At 40.0% G+C, this 12500-nt stretch overlaps 2 protein-coding genes across 3 annotated transcripts in view; both read left to right on the top strand.

The window, feature by feature from the left end:
- Window positions 1-5095, top strand: part of LOC138000514 (COMM domain-containing protein 6-like) — a 6675-nt gene extending 1580 nt beyond the window's left edge. Inside the window, exons 4-8 of the mRNA XM_068846978.1 lie at window positions 258-325; window positions 933-1044; window positions 2597-2647; window positions 3419-3571; window positions 4335-5095. Of these exons, the coding sequence (XP_068703079.1) occupies window positions 258-325; window positions 933-1044; window positions 2597-2647; window positions 3419-3571; window positions 4335-4385 (435 nt within the window). The 3' untranslated portion in view covers window positions 4386-5095. The remainder of the gene's footprint in view (window positions 1-257; window positions 326-932; window positions 1045-2596; window positions 2648-3418; window positions 3572-4334) is intronic.
- Window positions 5096-7307: 2212 nt separating this feature from the next.
- Window positions 7308-12500, top strand: part of LOC137999149 (carbohydrate sulfotransferase 1-like) — a 7590-nt gene continuing 2397 nt past the window's right edge. Inside the window, exons 1-2 of one of the 2 annotated variants that reach the window (XM_068844992.1) lie at window positions 7308-7412; window positions 11526-12500. The exon at window positions 11526-12500 is cut by the window's right edge and continues 2397 nt beyond it. In XM_068844992.1, coding sequence (XP_068701093.1) covers window positions 11656-12500 — 845 coding nt within the window. In that variant the 5' untranslated portion in view covers window positions 7308-7412; window positions 11526-11655. Of the gene's footprint in view, window positions 7413-11137; window positions 11264-11525 lie in introns of those variants that run through there. The other variant, XM_068844991.1, reaches the window with a different exon arrangement.

Below are 12500 nucleotides of genomic sequence, written 5' to 3'. Positions count from 1 at the left end.
TTTTCACTCCTCCTCGGACCCTCACCAGCCTAGGTTATTTCCACTGAATTGCCATTTGATCTAGAGTGATCAATGCTTTATACTCAGTGGAGGTGCCCTTGCTAATTCAACTTTTTTTTTAAATTATCAGTATTAATCTTCTGATATACTTTTAAAGGTTGTATGACACAATCATTGTTTACTTGGAAAATGAAACTGTTTTCTCTGTTTGTTCCACATTGGAAGCAAAACATTACTTACATCTGTTCCCTTTTCAGTCTCTTCAGAGTGCAGAAATATCGTATGATGCAAAACTAGTGTTTAATGCCATTAGCTACATATTCAGGTAACTATACCTAAGGAGCTTGAATTCATGGTTTGGTTTTTTTTAGCAGAATCTGAGCATGAGCAATTGAGTAATACGTGGCCATGACTCTTGAACACAAACTAAGACACAAGTACTATGAAAGGCATGGTAACTTCTAAAGGCACATGCAGATGATGATGAATGTCAATCAACTGTGGACACATATATTGTACATTTTTAGCTCTGTAATAATTTGTGACCATGATATCATCATCATCATATGTTATAAGATGTTGGCTGTTGTTCCTGTTTTAAAATCCCTAGTCACTTCTTTTGCCCCTTCTTTTCCACTTCTTTTGGTGTCACTGTTTGTCGATCGCCCTACAAAGCTCTGTAATAATTTGTGACTACCATACAAAGCTCTGTAATTATAATTTGTGACCGAGATATGTTATAAGATGTTGTCTGTCATTCATGTTTTAAAATCCCCAGTCACTTCTTTTGCCCCGGAAATATCTTTTAAGAGTTTCATGTTGGTGTCACTGTTTGTCGATCGTCATCTTGGATTATTACGCTTGAATGGATTTTGAACAAAAGCAGAGCTGCGTGAAGACAAGTGAAACTCAACATTGTTTTTAATTTGTAGATGTGCTGCTAAAGCCAAGCTGCCTACTGATAAACTTATTGCAGAACTTAAGACATCTTTGTGCTGGAAAGAATCTACTCTCTCAGCCTTTAAGCATGTTTGGAATGAACAGGTAATGATGTTGGAATAGGTGTGCATATTTGTAATGTGGCTATAGGCAAAAGATAGAGATGATCCTTTCACTGATCTGGACAATTTAAGCAATAGTTTCTTATAATTGTCTGGTATAGGTAATGATATGATGTTATTGCTTCGAGCGAGCGCAGGGAGCATGCAGCAATACTAATCTGGACGGTTACCAGTGTTCCATTTGGCCAAGTAGGAAGTTGCGCACGTATATATAGCGCTTTCCATACTCGATTTCTCCTGGCTAGCGATATTCCCTTTTCTGAATACTTAGTACATTGGTCAGCTGCTATGGACCTATCACTAGACATGCTTTAGGATTGCCATCTGCTTTGTTGGATTTGTCACATGCTTTACTAAGAATTTTAATAACTAAAGATTTCAAAAAGAATGTTAAGGTAAGTTTATTCGATTATACAATGTCAAATGCTACGTTAATCGTTAATGGAAGTATTCATCAAGGTGACCGTCATTGTAGCGATGTATCTAGAGGAAGACAGTTTGCTTTTATGAGTCTTTCAGCTCTGTTATGTGCTAACCCATGTGATATTTGGCAATGGACGGCCCACACAGTTGATCAGCTATTGACAGAAGGAGATGCTATGAACCGTAAAACTTTTCAAGAGCGAACTATTCCAGATACAGAGACAATCTCGCTGACACATTTACCCGATCGAGTACGCTGGTCAACCATTATCACACTTGATCCCAACATACCAGACCGACCTGTTATCTGTAATTTATAATGGTAATAGGACTGAGTGGAGTCCAATTTTGTCTGTAATCATATGAGTGATTAACAAAATCAGACTACTGTGTAGCAGGAGTCTGATTTGTTTAATCATGAGTATGATTACAGACCAAATTGGATGACAAGAAGTCCTGTTACCAATTAATCATAACCATAACAATTTCCGAGAAAACAAAATTAATGGATTCCTTTTTCACTGTCTAATGTTACAAATTCGTCCATTTTGGAAAATCCCCAGTTTGGTAGGGTAAGTGGTTGTTGCTGTGGTTATTATGATAAATTGTGTGATTGGTGGATTAAGCTGAATGCACTTAATATGATTGGCTGATGTAACTGTCCAATTTCAGGTATTGGTTTACAGCCAACTGTCCAATTTCACTGTCCAATTTCAACCCTACACAATAATTAGTGAACAATAAAGCAGCTAATGCACCAATCAAATTTGACAAAATTGTAATTGTTATGATTAATGATAAAATAACACCGTTGTTATATCTTCTATCTGTCATTTTGTTGTCTTGTTCTGACTTTCTAATACTAATAATAATAATAATAATAATAATAATAATAATAATAGGATATCTTTGATACTTGCACAAACAATTGTCTCTCACTTCTCGCAGCATTTCACTTTTGATAAAAACAGCTAGTAATAACATTGTTACATTATTATTGAATCAGTAAACCCATGAAGGCATATACCGGTAACTTTATTGACAACACCGGTGATTAATATTTAACATGTGTCCATAAATTCCTGAATTTAGATACCTTTGAATTCTTTTAGGGAAAAATCTTATGCAGCTCTGATCTGGCACAGACCTTGAGTGTGGGACAGGTAAGAAAAACAGCATTTAGCAACTAAAATTAACCCCTAAAAATATTAAGCCCTGGGGCTGGTTGCTCAAAGTCTGCTTGGTGCTAACCATTGTTTAAGAAGTATCAAAACCTATAGGTTTCCATGGTATTTAACGATGGTCAGCACTAGGAAGACCTTAGACAGCAATGACCAGAACCAGGTTGCTGACCAGCGGTTTTCGTTAAAACAATGGTTTGCTGGGGTGTTCAGTCTCGCGCGCTCAGAAAACCGGGTTGTGGTCATTGTTATTTAAGGTTTTTCTTAGCGCTAACCATGCTTTGAGCAACCTGGGCCTGGAAATATTAAACAAGACGAAAAAATGATGAGCTTCACTTGGAGCATAAACTTCTCTATGAGCTATGATTTGTTGATTTGGATCTTATCCTATAATTATGGCAATGTATAGATCATGTCGAAAATCGTGTTCCAGTCATTAAGGTACAACGTTGTTGGGAACCTTTACTGAATTGCCATGTTAACTAATTCTTGTTTGCACATTGTCGAAATGAATGTGAATTTGCCCAGAGTTCCCTCTATGTGTCAGCCTCGCTCGTTTTGAAGTTTCCTCCATTCCATGTCCTCCTCCCAGTCCCCCAGAGTTCCCTCCATTTGTCAACGTATCTTGTGTTAAAGTGCAATTTCCGTCATTAGTTTATGTGTCCCTTACTATTATAATGTCTTCTAAAACGTAACTGCTTGCAAGACTTCATGTCGATATGACAACCCTGAGTCATTTAATGTTCTTGTTAGCTGCTGGACATGAAATGGAAGTTGTCAGTTGGAGTGAGTTCCAGTGCATGCCGAAGTCTAAATTCTCCCTACATTACAGCTTTAATAACAGCCACAGATCCCTCTGGTGCCATCCTAACAAAGTCGTTTGAAATGACGATTGGAGAATTTAAGGTAATTTGCTACAGCTGACTTTCAACTTCTGTGTGCAAGCGACCTTGCAATTCGTGCAGGAAATTTACATGTACGTGTTAAGATTTCTTGATAATTAAACAAATCACTAATGAGCCAACGGTGAGCGAAGTTTTCACGCGCACGTGTAAATTTCCCGCACGAGCCATAACGCCGCTTCCGATTGGCTTATAAACAGTGAGAACATGCGCACTACCGTGATACTCTCAATGATACTCTCCCTTTAAGACTGCAGCTGCTTCAAATAAGCGAAGAGGGGTAGCGTGATAAATGTGGGCCACCGAGAAGCCCAATTCCTCTGCCGGTCAAGGACGTTTTTGCAGCCTTTAGAAAGATAAGAGTTCTGGGAATAAGCCATTTGTCCTTCCCTTTTCAGGTCTGTGGAGCCGGCTCTATGCGCGAGAAGACATGGGCTAGCCAATCTTAATAGTATGTTTGCCGCTGGTGAGATTGTAATGCGGTGCGAGATTTTCATCAATCGATTCGCTCGGTAATCCAACCCAAAACAATCCTGAATTCTCTTTCGACACTCCATTGAAAACCGGTCAATGGTCATATTTACTCCAGTTAATCAGTTCACCAGTTACATGGCACTGATAAGTCCCCCTTTCCCACTATTTACCCAAACGTCCTTAGAATTCATTCGTCACGGCCTCAGCACTACAGCTTCTTTACAATTTCGTCCTTTAAAAGAAAAGAAGAGAAGTTGTCTTTCACATCTAGTTTTTCCCTTTCTTGATTTCAGAAATTTGCCTCCCAGATGAGAGAAATTGCATCTGTACTGGAAACAGTGTGACCATGTGTTGTTGGAATTGTTGCTCATACGCTTAATGGATAAAATCATAAAGGGTTTTAAGCCGAAATGGTCGTCAAGTCAATGTCCTCTTGATCCTGATTGGTTAACAGTTGCTTATCCAGAGCAAGCGAAGTTACAAGAGACCCTTCTTCCAGATTAAACTACTTTTTTGTCCACATATAAAATACTTTTTAAGCGCTATTTCTGTTGACAGCAACGATTTATTGAATTGAACTTTAACCGAATGGGAGCGTGTTGATTGTCGTTTGCCGCAACTCTGAACGGGCTTCCCTCGAATAATTTTGTCCTTTATGTGATAAACATGTAATCGCACATTCTCGTCACCAGAGCCTTGGGTGGACACAAGGCTCTGGGAAACTCTATCTAGGAAAACATGCGCCGTAGTGTTCTTATAGCCAAAAACTGGCTATTGGAACCTTACGGCGCCTGCTAACATGAATGCACCAATTAGAGACGCTTTTGATTGTTCTTCACGAAAACCAATGAGAAGACACTTTTTTTCGGGGTTCCCCAGAGCTCTTCTCTCGCTCAGTGAAGGGAAGAGCTCAGGGGGTCGAGATTGGTAATGGCAATGCGCCCTCGTGCAATTCATTTCACATGTATTTTCAAAGTTTTCCAAATTGCCTAAACTAAGAAAATACGCCCTCGGGCCTATACAATTAAATATACAAAGTTTTAGTTTTTTGGTATTCATATCGTGTTTTAGTGTTGAGGCTTCAAACTCAGAACGACCGAGTCTGCTGCAGAAGCTCCTACCCCTTCACTTTATTGCATCTTGGTCACAAATGAATGCACTCCAATACCGTGTGAGGAACTTTTGATATGTTACGAATTTAAGGACATATTGCGCCGATCAAATCGAAACTTCAACCCCCATCCCGAGAAAAGCCCGGGCATTCGGCTATTTTCTGTGCCCGGGGTGGGGAAATTAACCTTTGCCTGGGTGGGGTGGGAAAAAAAACCGCTAACAGCGTTAAACACGTGTTTGACCGAGATGGAAGAGTTTAAAGGAAGAGATAATAGCATTTGTGAGCGATTTGCTTACATAGAAAGGTCTGCAAAAGTTGTCTTCAAAGGAATTTTGGCTGCGTAATTCGTCTTTGTCATACTATAGAGTGAATTTCATTGTTTCACTGAACAATTTGAAATACATGCAGACTTAAACGCTCCATGCTCTGTTTTTAAACAACCTTTGCTATATTTTGGAGTTAGAGCAGCTTACACGTGCTTGTTGACATTGTCCGACTGCATTAATTCAATTTCAAGTCACTTTTAGCAATTTCAAATATTGTGTTTCTGTACTAGCTTGCTCAAGTCTGGTAAAAACGGCATCATCATATAAAGGGTCACGAAACATGTGCTGGCATGTTTATACACAAGCTTCATTAAAGACGACAGGAGCCGACGACGATGTTCTTTAAAGAATCTGACCCACCCAGTTTGCATTGCGCGCGCCCCTATGCTCATCTGCCATTTTCGGGACCCCCGAAAGTCTTCTGTGTTTGATTGTCGAAATCAATCTGGTTCCATCCGCTTCAGAAATTGCGACACGGGAATTCTGTTCAGCCGAGATTGTGGCAAATTTATTAGGCTTTCTTTTTAATGTGTAGGGCATTTGAACACCATTTTGGCTCGAGGGGGCGGGAATTTGGACGATCCAATCTTCAAGAGTTCAAATGCCCGGGGTTTGCCCTGGGCATTTGAATGTGGGAGTGTGGGGAGAAATTCCACACACTCTATTTGGTGTAGTACAATCATCTATTGGGAAATTTGGAAGCGATATCTTAAAACCCGTCGGGACAGGAGGTTCGAGAAGTTGTCATTTTGGCGTCAAAATAAAGCCCCAGAAAATCGAGCGTAACGATTTCGCGTGCAGTTCACGGTCTGCTGAATACTTGAAGTCAATTATGCTGAGCCAATCAGGGTTCGGGCACGTGCTAAGGTACCCAATCACGGGTGATTGACATGATACGTCAATCATTTTTCGCGCGCAGAGTATAGCGGAAAACAAAGAAAAGCGGTTTAAAGTGCTCATACGATGAAGAAATGAGTTCTCGTTTTTTCTTCTCATTTCGAAATTTAAAGAATTTGCGTTGATTGCTCAATAGGCGGAATTTTTTGTAGTAATTTTAAGAGGAAGACTATTTATTTGAACTCCAAATTTTAAATTTAACGGTCCGCCATTTCTTGGTGCGGTTCTGACTGATAAGCTTTCAGTGATCTGGATCGAGGAGAAAGTGACGTCCTTTACTCACTAGCTTAAAAATGCAGTGTGTGAATGCAACTTAATTTATTAGTATGCAGCACGAGGGTTTTTGGCTTTCAGATTGTCAAATTCGTGTTCTGCATACTAATTAAGCTGCATTCACACACCGCATTTTTAAGCTAGTGAGTAAATGACGTCACTTTCTCCTCGATCCAGATCACTGACAGCTTATCAGTCAGAACCGCACCAAGTAATGGCAGACTGTTAAATTTAAAAAGTGGAGTTCAAATACATAGTCTTCCTCTTCAAATTACTACAAAAAATTCCGCCTATTGAGCAATCAACGCAAGTACTTTCGAAATGTGAAGAAAAATGAGAGCTGATTTTTTCATCGTACTAGCACTTTAAAATTAATTTTTAAGAAATTTTTCTTTCGGGAAAATATACTTCACAGCCCACCGTTTCAAGATTTGCAAAAACAAGAAATTTTAGCGAGACGCCCAAATTTACCTTTACTTCACCTTTGCAGCTGATTCAAAGGGAGAACTCGAAAACAAAATTAACCCAGAATCGCTGACTCCATGGTAATAGGCTCTCACCATTTCATGCATATTTCATGTAGAAACTCCCCAGAGAGGCTCCGCGCGAACAATGGAATTATGTATAAAAAAGGAAAATAGAAAACTAATTTGCCCTTCATACATTAAGGAAAGCATTTTTAAAAACATCTGAACCTTCACCTTTTTTTTTCCTGCCGCGCAGTTTATCATTTTTCGAGAAAGGCTGCATCATGGATGACGGTAAGAGTTTTTATAGTAACTTAATTTTATTTAAAGTTGAGACGCCTCTGGAAGTTTAGTATGCAGAGCTGTAAAGGGTTTGTACGCCGGGTAGATTACCGTTCGAATGAGTGCACTTGTTCTACGGGCTTTTTTTAAAGATGACTTTATCAGGTTCTCGAAACTTCGGTCACCGGCAGTCGAAGCGGAAACAATTCTGCTCACTTTCCATAACATTCACTCTCAAGGCGATATATACTTTACATACTACTTCAAAACATGGAGCACACGATAATTAACAATTATTCCGCGAGCGCGCGTTGTATTTGAGATGATAGCCAATGAGGCACGTAGCTCCGAATAAATAACAGCGAAATAATAGCCACAATCATCTCATATCCAACAAGGGGAAGTGGAACTGAATTTATTTTTATTAAAAAATGCCCACAAGTTATGGAAACGAGTAACACAAACCTGGTGCCTTCAGTCACTGATATTGGTAGAGCATGATATAACAGCTCTTGATCAGGATTGCTAAGCCAATGAAAACTCTAAAAATTGGGAAAGTTGAAAACACGCACCCCTAGTATATGAATTACCCCGAAGCACTACCCAAATTGACTACCCCAAAAATACTATTTCAAGTACATACATACATACATACATACATTTATTTAAGTTCACCTCGAAAATTCAGAGTAGCTGATATAAGCTGATGTCTTCAAGACTACAATGCAACAAAATACAATACTCGTACAATAAAATGCTAAAATCAAAAATATTCTAAACTACATGTATATCCATCATAAAAGTAATGGCAATGCTACTGAAATGAGTCATAGTTTAGTATTCTACGCTTGAAATCCGTAAAACTAGATGTTCTAAACGAATCGAGAAGAGATTTCCATAATTTAGCAGGTAAATACAAAAACGAATGCGGACCATAATTTGTTGTTTTTGGATTAGGAAGAGACAGAATATCTGGTATGATTGCCACGTAAACTATAGCTTGTATAGAGCGTAGGGTAAACAAATTACTTAAATATCCTGGATAGTTCAGATTCTTATATAGTATAACTAAGAAATTCTGAGGGCGTCTAATATACAGAATAGGGTAGTTATAGTCCTTTAATATGAATCTAAGAATGCGCTTGTTAAGACAGTCCATTCTTCCAGTTTGACGTGCACTCCAATAATGCCCACCCTGCCGGCAGAGCTTTTCTTAAGTGACGAGAAAGAAAGGACTCTGTACTTGGAGACGTTTCAAACCCAGACCAACTCTCGATCGCACTCCTGGACGCTATATTGAATTTCGTATTTTGACCTTCGCCTAAATATGATGCGCGCCGCGCTGCCTTAACCAGTTTGACCGGAGTGGCTATCCCAGAAACTCGGGCTACGGCAACTTAAAAGACTTAACACGATTCCTAAAGAGCATCTCTTGTTCGCCCTCTGGCGAGTTTTAGAGAGGCTCTGCTAGCAGGGTCAAAAATGCCAAACAGACGACTGAAGAATAGGCCATTCCCGAGTTGATGTCTGCCTCCTCTTCAAAACGAGCTTAAGTGCAAAGTTTATCTTATGAAAATTAACATTCATTCATATGTAAAGTAGAACTAATAACCATCACAAAAATTTCGCTCTTAGACTCGCTTTGAAGAGGAGGCAGACATAAACTCTGAAATTGCCTATTGAAGTGTGGCAAGATAAAATCCTTATACAATTCTAAGGAGGTTGTCCCTCGAAATTAGCTTACGAAATCTAGGCATTACGTTAAACTGGTTGTTTATCTTCTTGCAGGTAATGAATATATAATTATCAATAGAAAGTTTACCACCCATATTTATTCCGAAGATATCTATCGAATTTTCTAATGGGAACGAAAACCTGAGGAACTTCTCGTTTAAAGCACTTCCAGGCGGAAAAAGTATCCCTAATCTAAACTCGCGGTTGTCTCCCTGACAAGTAATCCTTAAGTAGCCCACAACTTCCTCTCCAACACCATACGACTTGAGGTTTCGCCAGGAGTAAATCATGTTGAACAACATCAATAGACATGGACACTATGGCAACCTTAAATGGCAACCAATTCCCCTCTATCACGCATGCTCCTCCAATCCTCAGTCAACCTCAATCTCGAACCCAGAGCTTTTCTCTTGACCGAGGGAGAGAAGAGCTCTGGGGAACCCTGAAACAAAGTGTCTTCTCATTGGTTTTCGTGAAGAACAAACAAAAGCGTCTCTAATTGGTGCATTCAGGTTAGCACGAGGAGTGAGCAGGCGCCGTAAGGTTCAAATAGCCAATTTAAAATATAAGAACCCTGCGGCGCATGTTCTCCTACACAGAGTTTCCCAGAGCCGTCGGTCGATCCGAAACTCTGGTGACGAGAATGCAGTCAGCCTCAACAGTACCGTCTCATAACTACAGAAATTTCTATAAGAACTGACGAAACCTGACAGAATCGCACGGTAAAAATCACCAAGTCATCTGCGTAACTAACAGCCTGTCATATATAATGTTAAGCCTTAAGTTTACTTTATTAAATTCATTGCTATTTTTAAACAAAGACGTTACCTGACCCATTGTGAGTACTATTGCTCGTCAGCAGCGTCACAATTAGTGCTAAGCCTAAACATCCATTTTAAACAACGGCGTTGGTCAACGTCAAGCACCCATTTTAAGAAGGTTAGGTTTCAATAATTGTTGTGATGTCCGTTTACTTCATGCAATTGAAGCGAAACCTATGCAATTCCTGAATTTAGTCGCATGTGGCCGTGCAGGCGAAAACAAACAAGGTACATGCGATGTAAGTATATAATCAATTGAGTTCTGTCAATATTAATCATTCGAAATAGTATTTGTTTGAGTCAGTCCATTTTTGGGTACAAAGAAGGATTACGTTTTTGCAAAACGTTGGCCGTGTAGCACTTTTTTAAATATTTCAACAGAATTAACTATAGTAGGGTAACGTAAAGTGCTGTTTTCTACCCATGTGAACGTTAGCCCTTCTAATGCCCACACAAGGGAAGTCCATTTGGGTAGTCCATGGACTGGGGGTCAGTGTTTTCAACTCTCTCCTAAAAAATTGTTTTTAATGATTGCAGATAGTTGGCGGTGCATATAGGTGAGAGTGGCCAGCCGCGAGCCACGATCAGCGCGGGAGCACAGGCTCCCCAAGCTGCAAATACGTGGTGTATGCGACAGTTTGTGTATATAGAGAATTGTATGGGAAAATCACCGATCGTAAAAAAAATGTGTAAATAACTATCTCATTTGAAATAAAGTTTTCCTACCTCAAATGTGTGACGAACTTGTCTCTTTTGCCGAGTTTAGAGCCATTCTGACGCCGTTTAGTGAAGTTATCCGGAAGGCCGTTTAGGCCGTTGCTAAAATAATAGGAAGGCCGACCACTCCATCCATCGCTGGCCAGACCTCAATCCACAAATCGTCTTCTCCTCAACAGGAAAAGTCCCGAATCGCAATAAAAGCAACAGTTCCATAAAGCCCAATAAATTTCACTCCAAATACGTGTGTTTCGGCGGCTGAAAGACTCAAGACGAACGAAAACTTTGCCTTAAAATTCACCTCTTCGGCTTTCCTCAGAGGCTTGTGACCGGGCGGTCAACAACGGAAACTCGCAAGATGGTTTCAGCCTCAACTCTGATTGGACCATTTGAATTTGACCGCGCACTGGCAACACGACCGTTGTTGACTTGTGACCGGGCAGTCAACAGTGGTCTGGCCAGCGATGGATGGAGTGGTCGGCCTTCCTATTATTTTAGCAACGGCCTAAACGGCCTTCCGGATAATTTCACTAAACGGCGTCAGAATGGCTCTAAACTCGACAAAAGAGACAAATTCGTCACACATTTGAGGTAGGAAAACTTTATTTCAAATGAGATAGTTATTTACACAATTTTTTTACCATCGGTGATTTTCCAATACAATTCTCTATATACACAAACTGTCGCATACACCACCTATATTCAGCTTGGGGAGCCTGTGGCGGGAGTAGGAATTTTCGGAAGATTTTCGAGTAAATTAGAGACTGCTCGCAGTCTACCAAATTATGTTGCCAGTATGCTAATAATAGCGTGATTCTGTGCATTATTTTTATGTATTTTCTCTTCGCTTCAGTGACTATATTTGCAAATGATGTACGCACTTTACAAGTCGACCGTAAAGCAGACGTGCTACTCGGCATTGAATAGCTGTTATTTCTTGTTGCTTTGAGTTTGAACGAACCAGAAGCGCCTCTTCGCCGACTATGTTTAAACGAAGATTTCGACGATTTCGCCGTTGCTTTATACCGGCTTTCTTCTTTGCATCGATGTTGATATCTCTCTTTTCCGCTATTATGTTTTTCTCTCATTACATTAACATGCCACAGGTTGAAATGCAAGCGGGCACTGAAGGCGATACGCAAGTCCACTTTCTTGGTATACGACAAGATCAATATCTTGGAAGCAAGAGCCATCGCGAACAAACTGAGGGAAACAAAAGTGGAAAACGACAAAATTTGATCATAGTCGCTCACGGTCGCTCTGGTTCGTCCTTCACCGGCAATATATTCAATCACCACCCTAAGGTGTTTTATTTGTTCGAACCGTATCAAACAGCGGAACGTATCCATGGCAAATTAAACCCGTTCGACAAGGACTATGAAGAGAAAAGCTTGAAATGGATGAACGGCTTGCTACAGTGTAATTTCGTATCAGATAGGCATGTTCAAGATTTAGATCATTACTACAGAGTGAAAGGAAAAAATACTCGTGAAACCCAAGCTAGCGTTGCTTTATCATCGCCACCATTTTGTTCCTACAACACTTCTGATTCGTTATGGACAAGTGAAACCTGCCAAAGCAATTTCGATAAAAGAATGTTGGAGCAGGCTTGTAGAACGAAATATAGCATGACGGTGGTCAAAGCTCTATTCGGTCGAATGCCTCAAATGAATATTAAACACTTGATTAAAATGTGTGACTCATCGAGTGAATTTGATTGCAAGATACTATTCCTGGTCCGCGATCCTCGAGGGATCATTCCGTCTTCTCAAGCGGTAAACTTTTTTCGCGATAAGGACAGAATTGGTCTAGCAAAGACAAGAGAGTT

This window comes from Montipora foliosa, chromosome 4 (assembly GCF_036669935.1).
Source record: "Montipora foliosa isolate CH-2021 chromosome 4, ASM3666993v2, whole genome shotgun sequence".
In the NCBI taxonomy this organism is placed as follows: Eukaryota; Metazoa; Cnidaria; class Anthozoa; order Scleractinia; family Acroporidae; genus Montipora; species Montipora foliosa.
Note: the sequence above shows the minus strand (reverse complement) of the source record. Positions and strands in the feature narration are given on the sequence as shown.